Source organism: Bombus flavifrons, chromosome 16 (assembly GCF_040668555.2).
Source record: "Bombus flavifrons isolate JBK064 chromosome 16, iyBomFlav1_principal, whole genome shotgun sequence".
Lineage (NCBI taxonomy): Eukaryota > Metazoa > Arthropoda > Insecta > Hymenoptera > Apidae > Bombus > Bombus flavifrons.
In genome coordinates this window covers 5,206,320-5,233,067 of record NC_138457.1, presented here as the reverse complement: position 1 = coordinate 5,233,067, position 26,748 = coordinate 5,206,320, and the positions used below count along the sequence as shown (strand labels likewise).

Below are 26,748 nucleotides of genomic sequence, written 5' to 3'. Positions count from 1 at the left end.
GATGATTAGTTCTCTGGAATTCCACCATTTCAGTCCAATGTAAATTGTACAGTTGCAAACTGTAATAGTATGCGTATACGGATTTGCGGTATGATTAATGGCCGAACAGTTACATGCACGTACTATTATATATGTGTATATATACATGTATATGTATGCTCGTGTATCGACCTTTTTGATGGAGACAAGATAACCGAACGCAATCAATGTGTATTTTTTTTACCTGAATATGATATTCATTTTTAATTTGAAAAATACATATAGTAGCTCGCAAAAGTATTAGTATACTTTTTATGTACACATTTAAAAATTTCATTAGCGCTATAATGATAATTATATGGGTATAACTAAATGATTCTAGAAATGTATACAGAAGTTGCAAGATATTCAATACAAATATATATTTTGCAGAGATCACAAAAGTATTCAAGCAGGCAATTATCCACAATATTAATAAATCTAGGTCTAATTCAGTGGAACCACTTTTAATATGATATATTATATGTTTAAGTTGACTATTCATACCGTATATTAATTTTTTACTAAATATAAGTTTACAGTAAATATCCTATAACATATATATATATATATATATTTCGAAATTGAATTCAAATTTTGTCCATATACTTATGGCAGTCGCGTCTCATTACAGTGTTAATAAAATTTTAAAATGTTTCATATAACACGGACAATATAGGAATATATGCTTTCTGTAGCAAATGTACGAATAGCTTTGCGAGCCACTGCACGTATATATCATAATACACATGAGCCGCCGATTTTCTACGATTACTCGTTTATTACTCGTTAATATTAATACGAAAAATAATAAGGGCGACTAGCACACCACGGAAAAATTTGAATTAGGAAATTAGTTATTATCGGTTGTCATTAAATATATAATCCATGTATGGTCCACGATTCTAGCACTAAACGTATATCTACGATTCTTTATCTAATTTCATTAATTCGACCTTTTCGACCTTTATTCGACTAATTTCGACCTTTGTTCCAGAAAAACATAACTCAACTGATTTTAGTTATTCAATTCATCTTCAAAATACTCTTTATTAAATGAAATATATAAATCTAGTGAGAAAAATATACGTGCGATTTACGTTTATAAATATTAAATTAGATTAATAAAAGATAAAATATGTAACGATCCTTTTTAATATTGAAATTAAGTTGTAAATTAACAAAGGAAATTCTACAGGGAAGGAATGCAAATATGGCATGATCTAGAAATGATCTGGCCCTACACATTGAAATACCGCAGATCTCTGAATTGTTCTGTACATGACAATCGTTTTAGTCTCAGACAAGTATAATTCCGCTCTGTAGCTACAGGAATTACTAAACAGTTTACTCTCAAAATTAAGTAGATTTTCAGGTATTAACAGGTATCATTTCCAGATCGCAAATTGCAAAATCCCTGTACAATAACATGTTGTTATATGCGTTTACACCTCTTTATTCATAAGTGCTAGAAATACGAATCATGTGTACCGATAGAGGACACGTTACATGCTCTGCTGGAGAGATACGTACCGTCGTATAACGTGAGGATGAAAATTTTATTTATACGTCTCGTACGTAACAATCTATTTACAGATGATGAAATACATACATATCATGAAGGCCTTCGTATACAAAACGAAAAAGTCAGAAGAAAGCATTTGTAATATTCTTACGTACAATAAATTCACTCTTCTTTCTAAAACCTGTAATACTAATTTTATAAAACAAACATGTTTTATGTATATCACTTAAGGAATTACAATTTACAAAAAGATATAATAAACTGTCTTTAGGAATGGATAGAAGCAATACTGTATGGAATGAATTAGTACCTTTGAATTTTAACAATAATTAACAACCATCGATCGATGTTAGAAAATTATTGTACATATTTGGAATATTTAGATTCAAGCCTTTAAGATTGTTAAAACTGCTTTTTTAATGAATCAAATATGAATAAAGTTTTGATTTTATGCAATTCGATTAATTGTGAACAAAACTTTGTACTACATCTTTTTATATATTAATGAAATCTAATTTCTCGTCAAAAATATTTCGATCTAGAATATATATGGTACATTTCTATGCATAACTAGAGATATATATATTTGTCTGTGACAATTAAAGAAATAGATAATCATAAAAATTTCTTGTCTGAATGGAATACAATTACTTGCAAAACTTCTGATGAATGTCATCTATGCAGTTGTCCATACAAATCAAAATAGATTTGCAAAGATAAAAAGGTATACGTAATGCTATTGTATAATCATATATTAAGATGGAATATTTAGTTTGCTCAACCATAGTCGACGCTTAAAGCACTCAGCCCTTTCTTCTTTATAGCTTCTGCCACAGCTCTTTCTAGAAAATTCTTTTGTTGGTCATTCTCGTCAATTTTATCCAAATCAAAATCAAGCCTATTATATTCCTCTGTGCTTTTTGAATCATTCAATCTTAATGAATTTGCAGATGTAGTAGCTACAGAGTTTTCAAAATTTCCAACATTTTGTATGCGATTAGAGGGGCAGGAACAGTGCACATCAGTGTGTTCATTATTGGTCCAATACCCTGGAGCTTTGTCACTGTAAAAAGCAGTGGATTGAGGAATAAGTCCTGTAGACCGTACTAGACCGTGATTACGAATTGCCATCATAACTGCAGTGTCTTCCATATCGTTTCCTCTAAACAACTGAAATCTGGACTCCTCCACGGAACAAGAGGATACCATAATGTAATTCTCTAATACTACATTAATGGTATTATCCACATATCCTTTGGCCACCTGACAAGCTTGCCATCTTTTCAATTTTTCCCTTGCTTGTCTCTCTGCATCGTCATATTCTACATTTTCTGTTTCTTGCACCAACTCTTCTTTTCCCACTGAATTCTTTTCCTACAAAATGAATGCTTAAATGGAACATATATTTTGAGAAATTAAATGATCACACTTTGCTCATTTCTATTTAGAGAAATAAAATATATAATTAATATATAAGATGATTCATATGATTAATATAAAGGACAGTTCTATGTCTTCTTCTATCTTAATTTTCATGTCTTTTAACATGTCTGTCTTATGCCTTAATATACTGCATATATAGCTGAAGCATGTTTTGATCTAGGTAAAGTTTATAATTTTTATCTTCCCGCTTTTGGAACAGTAGTAGACTTGTAAAAATAAAATACTGAAAACTGAAATTCGATATTGTTCATAAACTTTAAATAATGTCAAGGTATGCTTTAATTATAAATATAACAATGCTAAAGTATGTAGTAACTGTAAAGTATATTGAGGCACAAGACAAATACTTTGAACATTTTCTTTAATCATCCATAAATTAAAAATGAAAGAATATATGTGACATATATGCATATGATGTCTTTTACTTATTTTAATGTGTAGATTCACTCTCTAAAGTATTGACATGTATTTATGAATCACCCTATATATCATTAGAATAATTTAATATAATATTTAATTTATTATAACTATACGTAATAGTTACCATATCCCAAATCGTCTCGTTGCCTTTAAGTCGTGTACATTGCCGTTTCGGAGGAGCTGGCCTTTCGTGATCGTCAGTATCTGATTCCTCGATGTCAGTCGCCATTTTCTCTATTTTATACAGAACTGTATCGTTTTCTTTTCAAACAACTTAAATAAGAATAAATAATTCCAACAACGGTACTACTAAACAATCACCAAGCAAAGAGTCTGACCGACGTTACAAAAATTTGAATCACTTCCACCAACTTTCTTTGACATCTTTCTCTTGGATAATAGTGATAAATCTTTATCGTGCTGTCAATTAACTTGAAATAACCTCGACGTTTCTGATTATACGCAGTCTTCACAATGTGAGTAGATCGCAGTATAAAAATTGAATAATAATCACGAGCGAGTCGGTTAGAACTCAAGAGGACAAATACCACACAAAATCAAATGGCAAGAATCGTTTTGACAGCTTCAAAATGGCTACTTTACCATTAGATTCTATATAAAATTACCAAATTGAATCGCAAGAATATTTTGTAGATTATTAATATGAGATACATTCTGAAAATATCGTAAAGAAAATTGTGCAGGAACGAAGCACATCGGGAAGTAATTTAAATCTAAATTAATCTACCTGGACGGTGTTTTGACTGCAGCACTACATTCTAAAATGGCGTAAACATGTGTTTGCAGTGTTCAAAGGAATTTTGACGTCTGGTTCTGTCAAGCATATCGTTTTGTAAATCGTTCGAAGTAAATTCGTTTTGACATTTTCGTTAAACACGCTAATTGGCATGGCAGTCTGTGGAGAATACATTCGTAGTCAATTTCCCACGATAGATGACGACCTATACCAATATGTAGAAGGTATATTTCCAAAGAATAACCTATAAGTTATACGAAATATTTATCACTTCGTTTATAAGTGGTACGTATATTTTTAACTAACATAAATATCCGTGCTCATAAAGGTATTTTAGATAGTTCAAAGGATGACTTCGAGGATGGCGACGAAGTTTACGAAGCAATAGGGGAGGTATTACACGAGGTTGCAGAAAAACCAGAGAATGAGGTTAGGTCTGTAAACGTGTTCGCACTTATCACTTTTTATAATGTTGTTAATTACCCTTTATTGCTATCGTTTATTTTATATTTAACTTTATAACTTACAGCTACAGTTTCAATTTACAGTTCTTTCTGATATTTATTTTTGAAATCATTTTCTTACATAATCTTTGCTCAAATTTCTGATTTAGAATTTTTTATTTGCAGACAAATATGCGTCAAGCTACTGGAAATGCTAAAAGGTAATTCAAATGACGGAAATGTTGAAAGGAGAAAAAATGGGGTAAACAAAGTATTAAATGCTCCAGTACATTTGGGTACTATGGCTGCTACCCTAGAAGCTCAAGTAGAACAAATAAAAAGTATATGGGTTACTACTAGAGATGACGCTATGGTAAAAAATAGTTCTGTGGATAATTAATATTTAAATAGTACTTCGATCACAAAATATTCTTTTACAGAAAGTAGATGCCAAGAAGCTAGAAAAGGCAGAGGCAAAATTGCAACAAAAACAAGAAAAGAGAAGTAACAATGAATTAAGTGGACGAATTAATATTGTAAGCCAAGGTATAGAATCCGCTAGCGCGAGTCAAATGACGAGTAAAAAGGATAGTAGAATGGAGACAAAAGGTGGTGTAAATAAAGCCCAGGATATTAGAATAGAAAACTTTGATATAGCATATGGGGATAGAATATTATTGCAAGGAGCTGACTTAACGCTTGCATTCGGTAGACGCTATGGCCTTATCGGTAGAAATGGACTCGGTAAAACTACATTACTAAGAATGATATCTAGGTACTAAAACGTGTAATATGATAATTTCTTATTCTACATATTTTACTTAATCTTGTAAATATTGTTTTATCTCAATCATTTCAGTAAACAGTTGAGAATACCATCCCATATAAGAGTTTTACACGTAGAACAAGAAGTCGCCGGAGATGACACTTCTGCTCTCGAATCTGTATTAGAATGTGACCAAGAGAGAAGTATGTTACTTAGTAAGGAAACAGAATTGCAAGTGGCGATCGAAAAGGATGGTGGTAAAACGGGAGATGCATTAGGCGAAGAATTAGCTAGAGTATATGAAGCAATGCAGTTAGCTGAAGTAGATAAAGCACCTGCTAGAGCTAGTGCAATTTTATCAGGACTTGGGTTCTCTGTCGAAAGACAATCGTGGCCAACTAAAGCTTTCTCTGGCGGCTGGAGAATGAGATTAGCACTTGCAAGGGCACTGTTTTCTAGACCTGATCTTTTATTACTTGACGAACCTACGAACATGCTTGATATTAAAGCCATACTTTGGTTGGAGAAATATTTACAGTCATGGCCAACTACGTTACTGGTGGTTTCTCACGACAGGAACTTCTTAGACACAGTAAAGACTCGTGTGCTTTAAAGAATATTATTCATACATTGTAAATAAATAAGTTTAATTTTATGATATTTTTTACAACAGGTTCCTACCGATATACTATATTTGCGTGGACAAAAAATTGAAGCGTATCGTGGTAATTATGAACAGTTCGCAAAAACTAAAGGGGAACGTGAAAGAAATCAGCAGAGAGAATATGAAGCTCAGCAAGCGAAAAGAGCACATGTACAAGAATTCATTGATCGATTTCGATACAATGCCAATCGCGCTTCTAGTGTACAGAGTAAAATTAAGATGCTAGAAAAATTGTAAGTTCAGTAAATCTAATCTAGAGAACGATTAGAGAACGCTCAAATTTTATCATTTTTAACAGACCAGAACTTAAACCAATGGAGAAGGAAGGAGAAGTAACTCTTCGTTTCCCAGATGTAGAACCATTAAGTCCTCCAATATTGCAACTTAACGAAGTCTCCTTTAGTTATACTGGAGGAGTCGATAATTCGTATATATTTAGTGGCGTGAACTTAACTGCTAGTTTACAATCCCGTATTTGTATCGTGGGAGAGAATGGTGCTGGTAAAACTACGCTTTTAAAAATTATAACAGGTGCACTAAGTCCAACACGAGGCACAGTGCATGTTCATAGAAATTTGAAATTTGGATATTTTAGTCAACATCACGTAGACCAACTTGATATGCGTGTGTGCCCAGTTGAACTATTGCAAAATCATTTTCCAGGTGTGAATTAATTTTTAATTTGTACAAATGCTACTATTAATAGATTAATTCTATAATCTGTTCTTCATTTAATTACCAGGTAAACCAGTTGAGGAATACAGAAGAATGCTTGGAAGCTTTGGAATAAGTGGTAACTTAGCTTTGCAGACTATTAGTTCTTTATCTGGAGGGCAAAAATCTAGAGTAGCATTTGCACTAATGTGTGCTGCAATGCCAAACTTTTTGGTACTTGATGAACCTACGAATCATTTAGACATCGAATCCATCGAAGCTTTAGGCAAAGCATTGAATACTTGTCAGGTAAAAAATCGTCCTAAATTTTCTCTTAGTTTATGTTATGCAAATTCTATTTTGAATAATCTTCCAGGCAGGTGTTATATTAGTTTCACACGACGAAAGATTAATTCGCATGGTATGCACCGAACTCTGGGTATGTGGAGAAGGATCTGTTCGATGCATCGAAGGTGGTTTTGACGAGTATCGTAGGATCATTGAAAAGGAACTTGAAGTATAAAGATCGTTTTAATTTAATTGCATTATCAGTCTCTGCATTGTCCCGACTCAAGTTACCGATGTGAAAATTTCGATTAATTCAAGTAGATACAAGAAAAGAACGAATGTTTTGTCTTATACCGGGACAATGGAAATTTTTGATTTATTTATCGATGATATCACGGATATTATATTGTCTATTTTAAATAAAATCGTGATCATTATAAAAATCATTGTTTACATATTATATATATATTTCATCATATTAACATGCAATTTGCAAAATAGACTGAGTCTTCAACTTACAAGAACATAGAACTAGGAAAGTTTCACATCGTTTAACTGCCAGCTACAATAAACTATATCTAAAAAAATTCTGATATTTAATATTGTACATTAGTTAATAATAAAAAGTCGTTGTTATAAATAAAGGTATATAAGACTTTGTCCTTATTACAAAACCATTCAGGATATTACATTCAAGATATATATATAATATAAACGCAGTTCTTTTCTTTAAATTTACCATGTACTATCTCAATAATACGACATATCAAAATTTTATACGAGAAATTTGTAGAGCTGTGAAATTAAAAACATTAAAATCAACATTTTATTTTTAATAAACATAAAATGTTCATGATACTTCATAATACATAGTAGTTTTAATACTTTTATTCCGCTTCCTTTTTCTTTCATCTAAACCTTTCATTTCAATGTAATAATATTTCGAAAACTATTAAAACTAGTTGTATAACATAATAAATATAACAAATTACTTGAATGTGCCAAAGAAGTGGTTCTGTATTGTCACAGTTAACCTCCGGATGAAGTATTTAATGATACCATTGTATTGGATATAGAAGACATTTGCATGGGTGGCGCAGGAGCTTGTTGTTTTGCAGCTGGAATTTTCAAATACTTCTATTATTTTTCTCTTGACAAAACTTAAATTCGCTCGATAGTCAGGTAATTACTTTAACATGCAGTTGGATCTTGAAGATGCATATCACGCAATGCAAGCAATTAGCTCAAGTATTTAAATAAGCACCTAGTATTAGTTGCTGTGTTGTAATATATAATAAACAATTAAATTAGTTAAATAAGTACGTGCTTTATTTTTCATACTTAATTTTACTTTGTGCCACATAAATGTACATGCAAAGAGATAAACTTTCTATTCATGAGCAGAAACAATACAAACTAGTTGATTTATGATATATGAATATAACATGGTGACTCATTGTCAGCAGTAAATCATATGCAAGAAATGATGAATATTTTTAGATATGCAAATTTATAAAAATAACTCCGCAGTATACCGCCTAATAGTATGATTCGAAAACGAATATGATGGACTTTTAAATATATCGTTCTCACCATTTCTGCTGCTGTAGACTTTCGTAAACCCCTTAAATTGCTCCGGCGGCGGGAAATTCGCAATAGAATGAAACATATCCGCGAACCGAACCTCTAAATCTAGAGCATTCATCGTCTGTCCATTGCGCATGGAAGAACTCCTTGTGGGAGGTGTTGGCGGTGGTGGCGGCGGCGGGGCCAGTCTTTGATGAGTAGGAGCTGGACGATGCGGAAGGGGCGGAGGTGGAGGTGGTATACAAGGAGCGCTAACAGTTACTCTAGAAGGAGGTGGCGGTGCCACTCTAGTTGCTGTAGAGGGTATATTGTTTGATCTAGATGTAGGTGGAGAAGGAGGTTTCGCGACTGGAGGCTTAAGAATTCGATTCGTAGGCCTCGATTGCGTCTCGTTCAGACAATCCTGAGACTGATGAAGGGAAGGTGGAGTTGGAGCAAGTACAGGAGGTGATCTAGGCAATCGCATACTTTGTGCTCTTGACACACTTCCTCCAGTTAAGTTTAATTTCTTAGGAGGTGGTGATGGTTTGTGCAATGCAGATGTTGATGTGGTAGGTGGTTTGGGAGCAAGAGTAGGCTTTCCAAATCCCTTAGGTGCTTCCATATTAGAACTAGAGTCTGCAGTACTTTGTCCTGGCATTGAGTTTGCCTTCTAAAATGTGACACAAAATCTTCAAATCTATATTAACATATAATTTTTTAGATATCTTTACCTGAACAAATAGTTGTGGCTTTTGAGTGGCTGGTGGTGGAATTGGCGGTGGACCTCTTTTTATACTAGGGACAGTCGATTGACCAAAGTTTGTATTATTAACATTACTATTATTCTTTTCAACTGCAGAAGTCCGAGATCCTACAGGCTTCAATTTAGGAATACCAGTAGGAAATAATCCACCTAGTCCTATGGGACCTCCATTACTTGTACTAATGCCACTGTTTGCTACATTAGAACTATTTTCCTTGCTATGTAAGGAAGAAGAGTTTCCTGATTCACCTCTAACTCTACCTAAAATGATAATAATAATAAGTATCGCTGCCTGAAAAATATACATACTTTATAACTTACCACTAACTACAGGTGCACTTTTATCTACGGTTATAGTTTTCTTTAAAGTTTTGCCAGCTCTAATTGACTGAAGAAGTAAATTTCTATCCTGATCTGCTACCCCAGAACCAGATGTGTTGAAGACAGGAGGTGGAGGTGGAGGTGGTGCAGGCATCCTTGTTCAATTTTTATAAAAGTATTTATCACCTCTGTTAAAATCGTATTATAACAATAAAACGATTAATTTAAATAAATCTGAATCACGATCCTTATGATCAAATTAAATTGTAGACTGTAGCATATAGAATGGCTAAAACACATTTTGAGATAAGATTAGACCTCCTACACAGAAAACAGTGCAATTAGGTTAGCGAAAAAATAATTTCAACATTTTCTACGATATTTTATATTTGTATTGGCAATTTTTATACTTTAGGAACATATGTCGTAAGTATAATGAGACAAATTATAAATAATTTACCTAAAATTGATAAAACGATTCTATCCCCCCAGAGGAACTGTCTTTGAAACTACCGCACTTTGCATCCGTTTCTGATTCACTATGAACGAACAGAATCCACAACATTCCAAATTTTTCCAGGGCCGATAAAAATTCAGATGCACTGATGTTTCTTACGGGTAAAAATTAAAATCGACTCGTTAGACGTATAGATAACTGAATTAATACACATCTTGATAAAAGTCGACCATTTGTTTATAGCATTGACGAGTCATATTCGATCGAACATACATACGTCGAGTTGAATACACCTGAATACACCACACCTGGGAGCTCTTAAACTCATGACAGTGAAATGAGAACAGTACCTTTCTCTTGTAGCTATATTACCATTGGCTACCAAGAAGAGATTCGCAGCCTCGCTTTCCACTATAGAAACACATATCCGTTTTTAAACATTCCAATTGTAATTGTTTCCTTATTCGTTTATGCAATCCGGAAGTTAAGTAAAAATATTAATTCTTAATGTATTAAAAAACCGACAAAATGATTTCCATAAATTAAAGTTGATTAAAAATAAGATATCAATTAAGATGTATTAAAATAAGACTTTTACTATATAAAAAGTAATATTTTATACGTTACATTAAAATATAAAAGAAATACGAAATATTTGAAATACAATATATACATATGTATAATTTATAAGGAATATAATTAGCATATAATAACATACAAATATAGGTGATAGAATGAGACTCCTTTCTTAAAGAGAAACTTTCGCCATTATACAAATAAATAAAAGCAATGAAACATCTTACCTTTTAGGTTTTTATTCTGTATATGATTTTATCCAAGTAATAGCCTGAAAAGATTAATCGGATGCAACAGTTATTGTCTCTACATAGCATAACATTTTTCTATATTAAGGTGAAAGACTGAACATATCTGAGAGTCATAATATCAAAAACTGTTTATAAGTGTAAAATTCATTTTGTGCAAAAGATCTTTCTTTTTACAATTAATATACAATTATTATACATATTTACAAAATTCGCCCATCAATACAAAAATAGATTATATACTATATTGAATTACGATAATCCCTGTAAAAAGTTTCCCCTCTCGTTTAGCTGCATCGCAAAATATAATTGCAATAATTTTTGCGAGCTCTCATAAACAATGTAACACTACCTAGATTTTTAAATCTTTCATCGATGTTGTTAACATAACAACCAACGTTTTAACCAACAGCTTTTTTTATTCCTAAACCTTCCAGGCAAATGATCCCATATGGAAAAAACATAATTCTTATTTTTATTCCTTTGTTACATGATTCGTTGGTTCAGGCTTTATTTCATCGATCTGTTCAGTAATAACTATATCAGACTGCTCTGTATCCTTATGCAGAGCGATAATAATTTTTTCTTCCGTGGAAGATTGACTATCTGAGGAACCCTCCTGTGTTGAAGTAGCTGCTTCCTAGAATAGAAAGAAAACTATGAAAAAATAATAATAGACCAACAACATTTTCGGTTTCCATTCTTTTTGTTCATCTCTAAACCGAACTGATCCCAGTCAGATTACAACTCTTCTTACCGTACTCCGAATCTTCGTGTGTGTCTTTATATGTTTCGTCAAATGGTCTGATCGCATGAATTTTTTAGTACACTCAGGACATTGGAATCTCTTTTCACCGGTGTGAGTTCTACGATGCCTCTGAAGCTCATCCGACCTAGTAAATTTCTTACCACAAAATATCCAACTACAAACAAACGGTCGTTCTCCGGTATGCCACCTCAAATGAGCCCGAAGGTGACTGGTCTTTCCATATACCTTATTACAACCCGCTATGTGGCATACATGTTGCCGTTTTCTAGTCATATCTCTATTCCTATTCATATGAATTTCAATTTATAAAATTGTTATGAACTTGAACAAATACAGATTAGTTTTAAAATCCTACCTATCACCATCTCCGCAATTAGGACACGTGCAAGCAACCCTTCTACGATGTTGCTTATTAGAATCCGTCTCGATATTCGCAGACGGTGCAGTAGCTACTTGATGCTGGTGTGATGTGGGGGTAGGCGTTGTTAACGCGTTATTCGATTGAAGAGTTTGTAAAATTTGCCACTTTGTCGGATCGTTCGAATCTAATTGTACGGTTGGAGCAGCAACAATCGGTGCAGCTGCTGTTGCAGGTAGCGTTTGAACGGTGGCGGGCTGAAGAGCACTTGCAGGTATAACTTGCACATTACCTAGACCTGGAATATTTTGCACAGGTATCGACTGAAGAAAACCATTTGTCGCGTTCATTCCACCAGCAGGTTGAAGTTGCATTATACTGCCGTTACCAACACTCCTCATCATGTTACCTTGCTGGGCAGTTAAGCTTGCTAACGCGGATGCAGGAATTAAAGTTAGCTGTTGTGCTTGCGTTCCTGTAAAATATACATATTGAAGTGTTAATATGGTTTTCCTAGTTATAGATAGAGGAAATTCAAATTAACAGTCATTGGTCAATGTACCTGCAATTGTAATTGGCTGAACTGCAGGTTGTGTTGTTTGAGCAGCAGGAATATGTATAACTTGGCCGCTAGCTAATTGTCTAGCATCAATACTGGCTACTTTTATGTCACCCTCGACTGACTCTGGTGGTCTTGCTAATGCTGATAACGTCTGTACATCGATCTTCTGTCCATCTTTTGTGGTAATTACGTTGTTGCTTCCCTGTATTGGCCTTCCAAGTGCACCGATTCCAAGTACCTATAGAAGATGCAATAAATATAAACATTTAATTGTAGACATAAAAGATAATTAACTCTCTTAATACATCTTCTACAATCTTTCACCTGAACATTGCTTGGAGTTGTTACTGTTGTGCTCCAAGTTGCTACAGTTGAAGATGGTGTGGATGATTGTTGTTGCGCTTGTTGAACTTGTTGTTGCTGCTGCTGTTGTATAACTTGCTGTACAACTTGCTGCACTTGTTGCTGTTGTTGCTGCTGCACTTGAGCTTGTGCCGCCTGCTGTTGCTGTTGCTGCTGCACAGACTGTACAACCTGTGGTTGAGCTTGCTGTTGCACTACTTGCTGTGCTTGTTGCTGAGCAACTTGCTGAGCTACTTGTGTTACCTGTTGATTCTTATATCAAAATTATTTTAATAAAATCGTACATTGTTATATGATTTATTATTTCTTTTTATATTTACTTGTAAGCTTTGAAGTTGTGGTATGTTAGCAATCTGGACTTGCTGAATTTGTCCATTAGGTGTAATTATTTGAGCTACTTGTGGAATTTGCTACAAATAAATTTTATTTCAAATAATATATGTATACTAATTCTTATCGCACAAAAATTTGTATTCGCGTAATCAACATACTTGTGTGATCTGCGGTATCATCTGCGTGGCAGGCACATTGAAAACACTGGATAATGCTTGAACTGGAAAATGTACAGTTTGATAAACTGTCTGTCCATTACTTGCAGTAACTGGTACTTGCACAGGCACAGTTTGTTGAACATGTTGCATAGGAAACTGAAGAGGTCTAACTTGTACACTTTGCCCTAAATATAAAAAATATTTAATGAAATCTGCTACCTTTTATAAAAGTAATCTGATAACAACGGAACACATACCTGTTGGTAACTGAACAGTTTGCGCAGTGATATTCTGTATAATAGAAGTAGGAAAGACACTGGGTGCTTTTATCAAACTAACTGGCTGTGGTGTAATAATAGTCTGACCATTAGCCAGTTGTACTTGCTGGCTAGCAAGTTGAACTTGTTGGCCATTAGCAGTGGCGAATTGCATTGTTGGTTGGCTTTGATGATGTCCTCCTGCAGCAGACATAGCTGAGGATGGGATGAAAAGTGCTTCTTGGCCATCAATGTTAACGGTTTGCATCTGTGGTATAACACTATAACTGAGTTGTTGTTGCGGTTGTTGCTGTTGCTGCGATTGTTGCTGTGTTTGCTGTTGTTGAGACTGTTGTTGCTGTTGCTGAAGCGCAGCTTGAGCCTGAGTACTGATCAACTGAGCACCCTGAAGTAATTTTTACATCTTAAAAGAAGAAAGAAAAGAAGCAAACCATTTAATATTCTTCTAAAAGCATTTCTCACCTGCAAGAATTGTTGAGGCAAAGATTGTACAGAAATGGTTTGTGCTCTTTGTTGATCATGCTGCGGTTGCTGAGTCTGTAAAGGCACAAAATTTTGCAATTGTTGCAAAGTAATGACTTGTGGCTGCTGTTGTTGCTGTGCTTGTTGTTGAACATCTTGTTGCTGCTGCAATTGCTGCAAAACTGCTGCATTTGTGGTTAAGAAACGAATTTGAGGTTGGGCAGTTTGCTGTTCCAATTGCTGTTGTTGCTGTTCAGCTTCATCCTGCTGCTGCTGCTGCTGTGTTTGTAAGAGATCATGATCTTCGATCTCCTCCTGTCAAATAATTTCAACACTCCTCTCATTTCTGCATACTTTATTTCTATAGAAATAATTAAATCAAATTTCTCAATCGTTTCACCTGACTGATACTTCTCCCATCCACGCTTCGTTTCATGATAAATATATGTGTAGTATATTCTTAACACAAACAAGGTCGTCGTCAACGCCAAATTTATGCAGATTACCCTTATGCTAGGAATCCATTCTTGACTATACCAAACAGGACTGACTATTTAGTCCGTGGTACGCGGAAACACCCGCTGGAAGAGCGTTTAATCTAAAAAATTCATTAGTTGGTTAAACCCGCTCTATTTTACTTTATAACTACTTAAGGTATGAATCTCCACCGACTTAGCTACAATCGTAACTACCCTGCCACTTGAACACCGCATCTGGCTCCGTTTTTCTTTTTCTTTTATTTCGAGTTAAAGTAAACGATACTTGCGACTCAGGTACATCGCGATTGAACGAAAATGAAGTAAAAATGATGCGAATAAAGCCGTAGCGTCGAATGAGCAAGAGACACGAACGACTTAAACGATATCGACACGTGCGAAGACCACTCTCCGAAGACAAAGAAGGCCAGAGAGCACTCCTCGAGAACCCAATCGAGGACCGCCTCTCTACGCCCCTGTTCCTGCCGCCCCACCCGCAGCCGCTCGAAATATTGCCCACCGTGGCAAGGACGCGCATAACCACCGACACAGAGGCGCACTGTATGTCGTCACACCCGCCCACTCGGTCGTTTGTCGACTGTCCGCCTCACCAACACACTCACCTACACGCGATAACGGGGAAGGCAGCCTCACGATGCAGCCTCCACCCACTTTGCACATGGGACTCCACCTAACTCGCGAACAGCACGTGGCTCCTCCGCAGAAACGTCCACTATGTACTCCCGCCACTCGATTTTTTCCTTAAAAACCAGGATGATAAGCCTTCCGTGCTCGCTACGCTTCCTGTTTCATCTGTTCGGCCCGGTAGCTGTCCCTGAGACGGCCATAATAGAACACCACGAATAACTAAACTTCAACCTAAAAGATTTTACAATATTGTAGATTACAAAGAAGTTGATAATGAACAGAAAAATAAATACAGTACAATAATATTGTGTTATGTAAAGTAATGCATATATTCGCCATATATATATATATGTATATATATATATATATATATATATATATATATATATATATATATATATATATATATTCGCTGTTTTAGAAATGCATTTCCATGTATGCATCTATACACCGACGTGCATACTCAAGCGTTGCGTGGTACGCGCGCGCACACTATTCTCGAAGCGATCGCGGTCGACGATCTACGTCCTCCTTCTTTGGTCGATACACTCTCTGTTATAGTGGAAACGTTTTTTTTACAAAAAGAAATACAATCAAACGAGATTCAACTACGAATTCTTTGCCACGATGGTTCAACTAATTTCCTTGGTAACACCAGAAGATTGACGCTATGTTCAAAGTTGCCGCCAAAAGTACAGATATAGGACAAGCCAATGTTCTTCTTTTTCTTTCTGATGATCGACGAAAAAATTACCTAGCGGATACTCTATAACCGAGAATTTCCGACGAAGGAACAATCTTACGCTGGTTTCGTATCACCTTGCGCACGATTTGATTTCAACGTGATTTCAACATGTGCACGTAGACTCGCAACGTGTTGGTCGGCCGTCCCTCGCGAAAACAGGGCTACGAATACCGCTATGAGAGGACTACTTTCGCCGTGGGGCGGTACACAAGGTGGCAACGTCGCCGTACGCCAAGTGCGAGGATCAAAGCTCTGATTGGTCGTTGGTTATTCGTGATAGTTGGCACCGAGCAGAGGTTCGTTAGACAGGGGCGTACGCAGAAACCGTCGGACGCCCACCCCGTCGAAGAGGGATAAACGATGCACACCTCCTACTTTCTCTGGCCTTCCTTCCCCTCTTTTTACCAATACCCCCGGTCAGGGCCACGCTTGAGCAGGGTCGCGAACATCGGCATATCGTTGTTATAGAGCAAACTCACTCTCTCTCCTTCTTACTCTATCACATTATAGAACGCTACTGATTGCCTGATGCCGACGTTTATAGGGAGAAGGGAGGAGCTGTTAGTACTCCCTCGCTATGCCGCCGCCCTTCTTTTCATAATCAGAAACAAGCTTCACGAAACGAATCTCTCTTGCTTTAGTTGGCCATGTATGGAGTGGCCGAGTAGGTTATGTGTTGAATGTGATTCAATCCTGAAGGCTACTTTAATTGGAAGTAGTGATGGGTTGTCTCAAGCATTTCAAGAATATCTGAATGTGGCGAAAATTCAAATCAGTTCGAATACGATTCGATACCCTAAAACTTATGAAAGTTCTGGACCTTGAAAGTCTTGGAAATCTTGAAAGTTCTGCAACTCTTGTAAGTTTTAAAAGCTTAACGTGTAGTCAATATTTGACAGCATTTTGAATATTTTAATCCAAATACATACATTGGTATAAAATATTAAAGATAATCTAGAAAGTTTGAGATATTGGAAATGCATCTACGCGAACGATTTCCAAGAGTTTTGAAGTATTGAATGATATTCGAATCACTTCGAATTTCAGCATTCTTAAAAAACATTGAATCATCTCAAAACTGACAATGAAATTCGAATGCCCATCATAAGTTGTATTTCTATGCGATCCAATCCTGCAAGCTACTTCAATTGGAGGCTATGAATCTATCAATGATTTTCGATCAATCATATGTATTTTCTACACTTTTTTTAAGGACTCAATTCACGTATTGATTTCGTTAAAAAGTGGGTACTTCGTACATAGGAACAGCAATTTTTCAGCAAGGTGTATAAAAATATCGATTACATTTAGTTCGATAGGAAGGGATTGATAATATACAGAATACAGAACGATATAAAAATAATTTACTTAACAAAAAGTATATAATCTCATACTGCTCCAATTTGAGGTTATGAATTTACCAATATTTTTTTATATTTTGTACTTTTTTTGGAACTCATGGTTAATCTATTTATTTCATTAGAATTTATCTGGTGCATAGCAATAGGAATTTTTCAGGTAGGTACCTGGAAATATTGATGAGGTTTAATTAAATAAAAAGGAATGGATATTATATAGAAGTGGTATACATTTGACATGACAAAAAATAACATATTTATCTGGAAGGACTGAGATGTAAAATAAGTCCAATATGGCTTTTATTAAGTCAATGGTAATGACAAGTGAAATAAATTAATCTCTAACATCAACCGTATGTTGTAATTGCATGATGTTAGTAACAATAAATTAAATAAGTAGTTACATTTAAGTAATCAGATAATCTACATATAGACTGTTTACTAATATATATTAGCAATTAACGTAATTTATAAATAAATTCTTCTTCAAGAATTCTAAAAATAATATCGAGCTTACAATCCAATGGCGTGTATGATTATGTCACATGTAATGTGTACCTAAACAGGGAATTATTCACAATACATGCTTGACGATTTTGTTACAGCAAGTCTAAAGTAACAAACTTAGAATAACATCATGTATTTCTTTATACCAAACTGCATTTTCTAATTGCGTTAAACTAGAATTTATTTTCTGTAACATCAACTTTTTGTAATTATGAAAGCATACGTTCAATGATTATGGCATTTAAAATGCTCGACGTTCGTGTAAGTATATAATTTTCTAAAAATTGTACCAACTCAGTATACAATGATATACCTAGTCATAAATACGTTTCTTAATCATATTGATGCATTTAAAGAGTTATATACAGATTAGAACATATCTGTTCTATTCCTTAATGAAAACTGAAACACTGTACATAAAAATATTTACATATTAAAATTGAAATTCTTGTTATGGTCGTGTCCTTTTTCCGAAGTTGATCGTTAAAATAGTTAAGATTCAGCGCAGCCGTAATTAATGTACATTTACGCGCTTAAAATCTTCCCTCTTATCTTCATCTCGATCATTTTGAGCTTGCAAGCTAACTGCAACGAAGGTAGAAAGTCGTTGTATAAAGTACGAAAAAAGATAAATAGGTCTACAAAGTAGTAATCCTAGAGTATTTGTACTAGAGTGGGCTACAATTGAAGTTCAGAGTGAACAATGATTCTGTCATAATGAATTCGTCGTAGAACTGCGTTTTGAACGTGTAAATTGCTTTTAGAAGCGTGCAGAAAATTGTACAATGCCACAGAAAATGAACCTCCTACAGTCCACCGCCTGATCTCTCTACACTGATCTGTTTCTTCAGCATATCTTTCTCGTGTTGCGCCTCTTCCATCTCTGCCATCCTTGCAAAACGTGAATATGCCACGTGTCCAGATTTAATGGCCGACATCATCTGCGTCAAATTGAGAAAAATTAGTTTTAAAAATTCGAAACGAGAAGAAACCTGGTTCCATGAACTTGGTGATAATCACAGTTTCATAGTTTGGCACAAGAGCAGCATGATACTAAAATATGTTGAAAGAAAGAAGTAAAAGAAGTAGAGAGGTTCGAATATTCATAGAAATATTGTAGTCACAACATCAGAACAAGACACACTTTGATTAGATTAGATTATTGTAATCTATTAATATGTAATCAGGTCTAAACTATTCGTGCAACAAAAAAGAGAATATTAAAAAATTTGTTACGAGAAATTATGATAAAATAAAGGAATACAAATGTTATTGGTATCTATCGTTATCCAACAGATCTTTTGTGCGATTATTTTTTTTTTTTTTTTGTTAAAACTGAACTAGTCCTAAGTAATGTTAAAAGATATGTAAATATATATGTAAAATAATGCAACAAAAGAAATTTGAGAAAAAAAGAAATTTGAAAGCGGCTGCAAGACTATACGACAAATCCGTGCGTGCGAGCTTTCACAGACCTGAAGATATTCGTCCAACTCGACCTGACCATTCATATTAGTGTCGATTTCGCGTAGTATTTCATGAAGCTCTTCACCAGGCACTTCCTTGTCACCAAACAACTGCGAATGGTAAACAAATGTTTCAATTAAATATATGCTTTACGATTTACCTGCAGATAATCTTGTAACTCCATTTGCCCATTGTAATTGAGATCAATTTCATTGAGCAAAGTGTGCATCTCATCTTCTTTCAGTTTTATGCCAAGTACCTGTACATCGACAATTACACGTATAATGAAAACAAAAAGAAAATAAAAAAATAAATTTAACATAAAATTAATACTATGTTTTATGCAAACCTTAAGTCCCCGTCTGATGTCGTTAATGGAAACATAGCCTTTGTTGTCTTTATCGATGATTCCAAAACGTTTAATATACAACTGAATTTCTTCCTTCGTGAGGTTGATAGGAATTTTGTCACGAGACGCGCGATTAACCATTTGTCCCATTTCATTAGCGAGGAAGTCACTAGCCTCTTTATGCTGTCTTTTCTTTTCCTCCGGTGTCCAATGTAATTCTTCTCCCATAATGTCGATAATTACCGGAAGAGCTTCTTGTGCTGCTTGGACGTTTAAGAAGGCTAATCTCAATCGTCTTGCAATCATATCAATTGCTGTTCTCGCGTATTCACGAACTCCATATCGAATCTAAAATTAATAGCGATTAATTATTATAATGAATAAAGAAAGATACATAAAAAATAATGATTGATAGTATTTACCTCAGCGTCGATATATGGGAATTCAGGATGAATCTTTTTGCCTATAATTGGCCACCTTTTACCAGTAAGGGAAGCCATTTTTGCTACAGCAAATGCACGGTCTCCATAACTCTTGGCCATATGTTGCGCAACCTCACATTCCAAGCCAAAATCTTGTACTAATCTGATGTACATTGTTGGACTCCAACCATGAGCTCCCTCGAGGAGAAAACCATTTGTTTGACAGGGTCTTTCAGGCTTTAAATTGCAGGCTTAACAAATAATATAAAAATTAAAAATAAAACTTAACAAATCTCTATCGTACATATACATCATGTACTATACCCTTGATAGCTGTATCGATAGTTTCCTCAGCCATCGCTCTGTACGTTGTCCATTTTCCTCCAGCTATCGTGATAAGTTTCGTGGGACTGACATGTACAATGTGATTTCTCGCAAGGGACTGGGTATTTGGTTTGTTTGGATCGGAGACAAGAGGTCTAATTCCGCTCCAAGCGGACAAGACATCTCCTCGACGAACTTCAACGTCCGGATTGAGGTAGTTCTTCACTTCACGTAAAATGAACATGATTTCATCCTCAGTGGGTCGCGGATTATGCGTTATTTCGCAGGGTAAATCAGTCGTTCCTGCGATCGTTTGTTTCTGCCAGGGTAAGAAAAAGATCACTCGGCCGTCACTCGTTGATGGATCCAATAAACCCATCTGATCGGGGCTATAAAAATGAAATTAATACATATAATTAATGTATGTTTTTCTTAACCATGCTTCCCAAGTTCAAGTTTTATAATCTATTCAGTTATTCACCTGTAATAGCCTGGAAGAACAATATGAACACCAGAAGAGGGACAGCAGATTTCTTTAACGTTCTGGTCATCCATTTTTCTGATATGGTCGGTGAAAGGCCCCGTTGCGTTTATTATTGCCTTTGCCTTTACATCCCATTGTTCACCCGTAAGTTCGTCTTTCACTCGAGCTCCAGTAAGGACTCGATTACCATCCTTCGTGCAGAAAAAATTTTATTCCGATAAACAATCTATCTTCACATGGCTCTTATTACATATGTATAATCAGATAATATTGATGCCAATACCTTATCGAGGCCTTTCAAGAGATTAACAACTTTAACATGATTTACGACCGTGGCACCATGTCGTGAGGCAGTTAGTGCAACTGCCAAATTCATTCTGGCATCATCCTGTTGACCTGTTACATCAAAGCAATATGAAATTACAGCATGCTTGAAAGAGTTGATAAAGAATAGCACAATAGAAATACCATCATAGTAAACAATAGCTCCTGTGAGTTTATCTCCTTTCAGCATGGGAAACAATTCTAGCGCATCCCTCTTGCTGAGAAAGTACGATGGTCTAACTGTCTTGCCTCCAGCAACAAGATCATACATTTTTATACCAAACCAGTAGTAGGGAATTTGCCACCACCTGTTGAAGATAAGTGGATTTTGATTATTGATTTCATATCGAACAGGTAAAAACAATTAAGTAATAAACATCATAACATACGTGTAAACAGGCAACATGATAGGCAGAGGATGAGCCAAATGAGGTGCGCTGTGTAACATAGACGCTCGTTCATGCAAAGCTTCTTTGACCATTCTGTATTGTTCCACATCCAGTTGTAATATAGCCTTCTGTAAGTAACGGACTCCTCCATGAATAAGCTTAGTACTCCTAGAGGATGTACCAGAAGCAAAATCATCTGCCTCGATTAATGCCGTCTTCAAACCTGGAAATTAAAAATAGCATATGATTAATAGATAACTATCTAAGGTTTTTTATTTATTTAAAGTTGCATTACCTCGTGTACATGCATCTAACGCACATCCAGCTCCAGTCGCACCACCACCGACGATAAGAACATCGTACTCTTCGTGATTCTTTAACGCCTTCACTTGTTCTTCCCTGGTTGGCAAAGGTCTTTTCGATGGTCGTGATTTCTGTACATCCGCGTGTACCTAATAAATAAAGGAATATTGTATCAAGCGAACTACAACTAATTTTACACAATACGTCCTCCGAGATTAATATTTTTATTTGATCATTTTGATTATAAATAAATTTCTGATGTTTACACATTTTTGGGAAAATTTAAGATTCCAGAAATCTACGAAATACATATATGTAGTATGCAAAAATATGTAAAATATTTAAAGTAGAGCACTTATTATCATATTTAGTGGATGAAACAAATTTCTATCTAAATTCTATTTCTTTAATTATATGCATAAAAATATAAAATTTCATAAAATTCATCTATTTATAAATCAGTTTTCATAAATGACACGATACTAGTCGATAAAACAGTTGAAGATAGAGCGGGTCATTCAAAACAAAAGAGCATTCCCCGCGTATTTATTAGTACAGATTGAAGCTATTCTTCGCTTATCATCGTATAGGAGCATGGGGCAATTATCGTAATAGACGACCCTATACCAGTGTCGTCTTGGACATAATCAACTTTAGTCACCTCGTGATAGAATCAATTGCGATCGCGATTCGTGTCACTGTATCAATTTGATTTGTCGGGTATAATCAAGTTTGATAAATATCGGTCTCGTGCTTACATTTCCATACAATAAATAAAAAATTTTACGTTGGTTTTTATTTTTATTTTCCTTAACTTTTGTTTATATATTGTCAAATCAAAATGAAATAATCCTATATTCAGACGGGCCATAGCTTCGAAAAACAATCGTGTATCAAAATAGACGAGCATTCCTGATAGCTCGTCCTGGCCTGGCACAGACCTTTGCAGCAGTGAAATTTTGGTATCCACGTGACTGCTAACTTGGTAACTTGGTGACACGAAACACTACAGCCTTGACTGCCAGCGTAAATTATAGTTACTAATAGCTTTCGTTAAACTATAAGTCAAACTGAAAAATGCAATAAACAATTGAAATTTTATTGCGATGATGATGCTGGCCTCTTTCGATATTTGCACTTAAATAGCATTTCTTTTAAACGCTGTACATTCTCAGGAAACGAGAAAGAAAAAAAGATTCAAGAGCGATAATCAAAATTGTTAATACGTTTGATTGCAAAGAACAATAAGAAATGACTAAAAAATTTTCTGGTATATAAAAAGGGTCCAACAAATCCATCTTCGCTGATATCTCACTGCCTTTGTTCCTGCGATTTTTAACATAATCCCACGAGTGAGTTCCAAACGGAAAATTCCATATCCCTTGCACGATTAGCTTTTACAAAGAAGAAATCATAACCAGCAAATAAAGAATGAAATAGCGAGAACATAATATGCAAAGTAAAATATTCAATATATTGGGACATGCCATATAAATAATTCTCAGCTTTTCTGAGAGCTAAGTTTAAGGCAATAGTTTTCTAAAATTGCAATTGAAACTTAATTATTTATATTTAATTTGAAAAATTAATTATTGATTAACTTTGCCAATTAGTAATTTTTTATTCTCATCTAGTATATGAAAAGTAACGTCAGCATTACTTATGAGATGATCAGATAATACGTAGAAAGTGCAACAAATTTTTGTCTAGGTTCCATTCTTCCAATATGAATTTTTAGCATGAATTTGCATAAACATTCACGATCTAATAAAGTTGATTATACTTACGGTATTATCGGTCATTAACAGATAAGAAGTAAGAGCACTAGCACCGATGGCACTTGCACCACCTACTAATAGCTTTAGCGATGCCATTTTATTACGTCTGTTATGATGGAACAACCCTTTCGGAAAGATCTGGAAATAAACGAAAATACGCTTGTATTACTGTTGCTCACGTCAACCGCGGTTTAGAAATTACGTAAGACGAGAACGGAATAGAAAAATAATTATAGAAAGATACGACAAAGGGTTGCTAAACGGCGAAATTTCTACACGAATAAGCGTTTGTTAAATTAGGAAAAAATATCGTTATACAATGATAAGATAAATGATAAGATAAATCGAATTGATAGCTATAAAACTGAAGATATAATCTTTCGGACGATTAATGCCCCTGATCTATTTAGTGAATCACCATCCAGATTTTTTGGCAATACATCAACAGGTGCAATTTGAACGACAGTAACAAGGAAACAAATACAGTGGAATTTTGGTTATTCGAACAAATTAATACTAAGCTTTCACTATCCGAACTATGATCAAGCATAATCTCGTACTATTTCGTAATACGTACAAACACTTATTCTTATGAGTATATTAATACATGCAATTATTTATTTTTATTCAAAATAAATTCTATATGTCAAAGGAGGAACGGTTGAAATTGTAACACTTCAATCCTAATATGTTTCAACTAATAAGAAGAGATGGAGAGAATAGCTACTTAGTGGACAGTGAACTTCTATTATCGGAACAGCCTTGTCCTCCTGTTCGTTCGAATAAACGAGATTCTACTGTATTAAGAAGGGATACGACAAGAATGTTATCGATGAGGATTTAACCTAATTGTTTACAAATCAAAATTTGAGTTTGATCATTTTTATGTGTTTTATGTAAAAAGCAATGTAATGTACAATGATTTTAGGTATTGATACAGCTATGAAAGCATAGAGTTACATAGTTCGTTGGTTTCTTTGCAAAGATTTAAGTTTTAAAAATGTTTATTGGCAGTTATCCCGGAATATTTTTGTCCTGATTAAACGTGACATACCGATTCTTTATTTCTTTTGCATCGGATCATGTGATATACTGATGTCTCATACGAGACATCGTACCTACACTGTCTTACTTACGTATACAATGATGTAATAGACTTTAGTCTAGTGATTAAGAGCCATGGGTGCAAAGTGAATTACTTGATAGTGGTGCTATAATTAACCGGCTAGAACTCACTCTTACTGAGTGAGGAAATCCGTCTTGATAAATCTATTGCATACATTCAACGGTTTCTGTTGAATTATCAGTTATAAAATACGTGATTGATAATGAATACGGAATATATGTAGTTACTATGTAAACGTAGTATAACGCGATGTAATACGCAAGGTTTATTAAAATCACTGGTTGGTTGTCTACGATTTTGTTAAAACTTCGAATGTCAGGAATTTTTTTTCAAAAAGTACTACGACATATTAACCGATTTTTAGCAAGATGCATTATGATTACACGTTTCAAAGATATATTATGTATTAGGTAAAGAAAAACGCGTTTCTACTTTCTGGTAATAAATATAGCGATTATTTTAAATAGTAATAAAAAACATTGACGCAAATAAGGCATAATCATTCCCTATACTATCGACAGTTTAATTACTTCTTCTCTTCAAATTTTTATTAATAATTTTTGTACATATGTTCGGGTTATTATGTTATATATATATATATATGTTATATTATACTAATATAACTATTAACCAATAAAAGTAACTGATATATTTAATTGAAATATGATACATAGTAAGATGCACGTGACTCTGACGCACTATTTTTTATCGGGTGACGTGTTCGTCTTAATTCATGAATTAAGGTAATTCAAATAAAAAAGTAAGAGCAAATAGAAAATATGAAATCATTACATATAATTGGCACTTGTCTAATCACAGAGTTACTCGTCTTTCAAGTATCAAAAAAATAATTTACGTTATGCTATTCACTATGAGACCTTGACAGTCCCCTAAAACACGTGGAATTACATAAGCAGTATTAATCAGCAAATTCTAATATTCACAGTTTCCTTTCTATTTCTCTTTTTTTTTATGAATGTCAGATGCATCGAGATATAACATATGCGAAATATCTTATGAAAATGGAGAAACTGATTGGATTGGATGAAACTAGTCAACACTAGTTGAATCCTATGCTATTGTTCTTCTCAAAGCAAACGGAGTCATAACATTTCCATAATTTTTATAAATATTAAAGTACGCGTATATTACGATAATGCAAATGTAGAGACCGATGTCGTAAAGCTACGTTTTAAAATAGCACCCAAATCTCGTGCCAAATGATTTGGAATGTCATCAGTATTTGTATTGTAACTGTACTCATTATACAATACAGATATACATCACAATATTATGAGTGGGAAAAAAAAAATATTCACTAACTTTCTCTTATTTCAATATGGATGAATGAATGAAATCTCGTAAACAATCCATTCTTTAGTTACATAAATCGACCTCAACGTATCACCACCTTCTTCTAATTAAAACTTCAGTGATCATAGGAGTTAGTTTATAAGGATTTCTATAAAAAAATTCATAATTAACATCACCTTATCTCTTCATTAAAAAATGTAAAATAATTTAGTATGAAAATGAATGATTTATTATCTATATGCAATAGTTCATAGAATGTTCTTTGCTGTAGTAGCAATTGACATTTGTGACATTACTGATAACGCTACTTACTGTGAAACAAATTGACAGCTATGAGAACTTGAAAACACTCGCGCACAGTGGTGGTGAGTGCGATATATGAAACTAAAAATTAACGATAGACATATTCAACGAGGATGCCGGTACACATTTCACTGACTCGCGCGAGCGAATGAACCATAGTGAACGATCAAACGACACTTAATAAAGATGTAAACTGACTGCCTCAGCGACATCTTTCGAACATTTTTCTATCTATT

The 26,748-nt window shown here is 34.5% G+C and overlaps 5 protein-coding genes and 1 long non-coding RNA gene across 15 annotated transcripts; 2 read left to right on the top strand and 4 right to left on the bottom strand.

The window, feature by feature from the left end:
* Positions 1-1,450: 1,450 nt before the first annotated feature.
* Positions 1,451-3,985, bottom strand: LOC138187924 (uncharacterized). Its single transcript, XM_069129208.1, has 2 exons — positions 3,531-3,985; positions 1,451-2,917 (listed from the first exon to the last, which is right to left on the bottom strand). Exons 1-2 carry the CDS (start codon positions 3,633-3,635, stop codon positions 2,321-2,323), a joined length of 702 nt encoding a protein of 233 aa, XP_068985309.1. The 5' UTR covers positions 3,636-3,985; the 3' UTR covers positions 1,451-2,320.
* Positions 3,986-4,168: 183 nt separating this feature from the next.
* LOC138187922 (ATP-binding cassette sub-family F member 3) lies at positions 4,169-7,631 on the top strand. Of its 2 annotated transcripts, XM_069129205.1 has the most exons (9): positions 4,169-4,387; positions 4,492-4,597; positions 4,793-4,979; positions 5,047-5,381; positions 5,466-5,964; positions 6,046-6,269; positions 6,335-6,699; positions 6,779-6,999; positions 7,067-7,631. In XM_069129205.1, the coding sequence occupies exons 1-9, from the start codon at positions 4,315-4,317 to the stop codon at positions 7,211-7,213; spliced, it is 2,157 nt and encodes a 718-aa protein (XP_068985306.1). In that variant the 5' UTR covers positions 4,169-4,314; the 3' UTR covers positions 7,214-7,631. The 2 variants fall into 2 exon arrangements, with proteins under 2 accessions (XP_068985306.1, XP_068985307.1); XM_069129206.1 differs by lacking the exon at positions 4,169-4,387 and having other exon boundaries at positions 4,492-4,592.
* A 150-nt stretch (positions 7,632-7,781) lies between these two features.
* Positions 7,782-10,416, bottom strand: LOC138187923 (WAS/WASL-interacting protein family member 1). The gene is made up of 5 exons (XM_069129207.1): positions 10,092-10,416; positions 9,632-9,920; positions 9,279-9,571; positions 8,572-9,217; positions 7,782-8,096 (listed from the first exon to the last, which is right to left on the bottom strand). The coding sequence occupies exons 2-5, from the start codon at positions 9,783-9,785 to the stop codon at positions 8,008-8,010; spliced, it is 1,182 nt and encodes a 393-aa protein (XP_068985308.1). The 5' UTR covers positions 9,786-9,920; positions 10,092-10,416; the 3' UTR covers positions 7,782-8,007.
* Positions 10,417-11,035: 619 nt separating this feature from the next.
* Positions 11,036-16,278, bottom strand: LOC138187975 (transcription factor Sp4). Of its 6 annotated transcripts, none has more exons than XM_069129304.1 (12): positions 15,771-16,276; positions 15,295-15,550; positions 14,596-14,793; positions 14,196-14,510; positions 13,713-14,118; positions 13,456-13,640; positions 13,285-13,374; positions 12,926-13,207; positions 12,602-12,839; positions 12,037-12,514; positions 11,670-11,964; positions 11,036-11,552 (listed from the first exon to the last, which is right to left on the bottom strand). In XM_069129304.1, the coding sequence occupies exons 3-12, from the start codon at positions 14,629-14,631 to the stop codon at positions 11,388-11,390; spliced, it is 2,490 nt and encodes an 829-aa protein (XP_068985405.1). In that variant the 5' UTR covers positions 14,632-14,793; positions 15,295-15,550; positions 15,771-16,276; the 3' UTR covers positions 11,036-11,387. The 6 variants fall into 6 exon arrangements, with proteins under 6 accessions (XP_068985405.1, XP_068985402.1, XP_068985399.1 ...); XM_069129301.1 differs by having other exon boundaries at positions 11,038-11,552; positions 12,926-13,216; positions 16,139-16,278; XM_069129298.1 differs by having other exon boundaries at positions 11,038-11,552; positions 12,926-13,216; positions 15,771-16,275.
* A 265-nt stretch (positions 16,279-16,543) lies between these two features.
* LOC138188516 (uncharacterized) lies at positions 16,544-18,045 on the top strand. Its single transcript, XR_011175521.1, has 2 exons — positions 16,544-16,923; positions 17,112-18,045. It is a non-coding gene; the product is annotated as an uncharacterized LOC138188516 (long non-coding RNA).
* Positions 17,706-26,681, bottom strand: Gpo1 (glycerophosphate oxidase 1). Of its 4 annotated transcripts, none has more exons than XM_069130392.1 (13): positions 26,522-26,681; positions 26,219-26,357; positions 23,779-23,907; positions 21,984-22,140; positions 21,689-21,911; positions 21,444-21,607; positions 21,259-21,371; positions 20,973-21,166; positions 20,492-20,880; positions 20,168-20,418; positions 19,746-20,093; positions 19,405-19,506; positions 17,706-18,870 (listed from the first exon to the last, which is right to left on the bottom strand). In XM_069130392.1, the coding sequence occupies exons 3-13, from the start codon at positions 23,863-23,865 to the stop codon at positions 18,736-18,738; spliced, it is 2,163 nt and encodes a 720-aa protein (XP_068986493.1). In that variant the 5' UTR covers positions 23,866-23,907; positions 26,219-26,357; positions 26,522-26,681; the 3' UTR covers positions 17,706-18,735. The 4 variants fall into 4 exon arrangements, with proteins under 4 accessions (XP_068986493.1, XP_068986495.1, XP_068986494.1 ...); XM_069130394.1 differs by lacking the exon at positions 26,219-26,357 and adding an exon at positions 19,557-19,655; XM_069130393.1 differs by lacking the exons at positions 19,405-19,506; positions 26,219-26,357 and adding an exon at positions 19,557-19,655.
* Between the last annotated feature and the right edge of the window lie 67 nt (positions 26,682-26,748).

What these genes read in the sequence shown, in the direction of transcription:
- LOC138187975 (XM_069129301.1), bottom strand. Translation starts at nt 14,631, where the DNA reads ATGAAACGAAGCGTGGATGGGAGAAGTATCAGTCAG. An exon ending in CAACTCCAAGCAATGTTCAG is followed by an intron (nt 12,840 to 12,925) that starts GTGAAAGATTGT and finishes CATCTTCTATAG; the next exon opens with GTACTTGGAATCGGTGCACT. An exon ending in ACACGAAGATTCGGAGTACG is followed by an intron (nt 11,553 to 11,669) that starts GTAAGAAGAGTT and finishes TTTCTATTCTAG; the next exon opens with GAAGCAGCTACTTCAACACA.
- LOC138187922 (XM_069129205.1), top strand. Translation starts at nt 4,315, where the DNA reads ATGGCAGTCTGTGGAGAATACATTCGTAGTCAATTTCCCACGATAGAT. An exon ending in CCTATACCAATATGTAGAAG is followed by an intron (nt 4,388 to 4,491) that starts GTATATTTCCAA and finishes GTGCTCATAAAG; the next exon opens with GTATTTTAGATAGTTCAAAG. An exon ending in TTACTAAGAATGATATCTAG is followed by an intron (nt 5,382 to 5,465) that starts GTACTAAAACGT and finishes CAATCATTTCAG; the next exon opens with TAAACAGTTGAGAATACCAT.
- LOC138187924 (XM_069129208.1), bottom strand. Translation starts at nt 3,635, where the DNA reads ATGGCGACTGACATCGAGGAATCAGATACTGACGATCACGAAAGGCCA. An exon ending in ACGAGACGATTTGGGATATG is followed by an intron (nt 2,918 to 3,530) that starts GTAACTATTACG and finishes TTCATTTTGTAG; the next exon opens with GAAAAGAATTCAGTGGGAAA.
- LOC138187923 (XM_069129207.1), bottom strand. Translation starts at nt 9,785, where the DNA reads ATGCCTGCACCACCTCCACCTCCACCTCCTGTCTTCAACACATCTGGT. An exon ending in AAGTGCACCTGTAGTTAGTG is followed by an intron (nt 9,572 to 9,631) that starts GTAAGTTATAAA and finishes TTATCATTTTAG; the next exon opens with GTAGAGTTAGAGGTGAATCA. An exon ending in AGTCTACAGCAGCAGAAATG is followed by an intron (nt 8,097 to 8,571) that starts GTGAGAACGATA and finishes TGAAAATTCCAG; the next exon opens with CTGCAAAACAACAAGCTCCT.
- Gpo1 (XM_069130394.1), bottom strand. Translation starts at nt 23,865, where the DNA reads ATGGCATCGCTAAAGCTATTAGTAGGTGGTGCAAGTGCCATCGGTGCT. An exon ending in TGTTAATGACCGATAATACC is followed by an intron (nt 22,141 to 23,778) that starts GTAAGTATAATC and finishes TTTATTTATTAG; the next exon opens with GTACACGCGGATGTACAGAA. An exon ending in AGTTGGACGAATATCTTCAG is followed by an intron (nt 18,871 to 19,404) that starts GTCTGTGAAAGC and finishes AATTTGACGCAG; the next exon opens with ATGATGTCGGCCATTAAATC.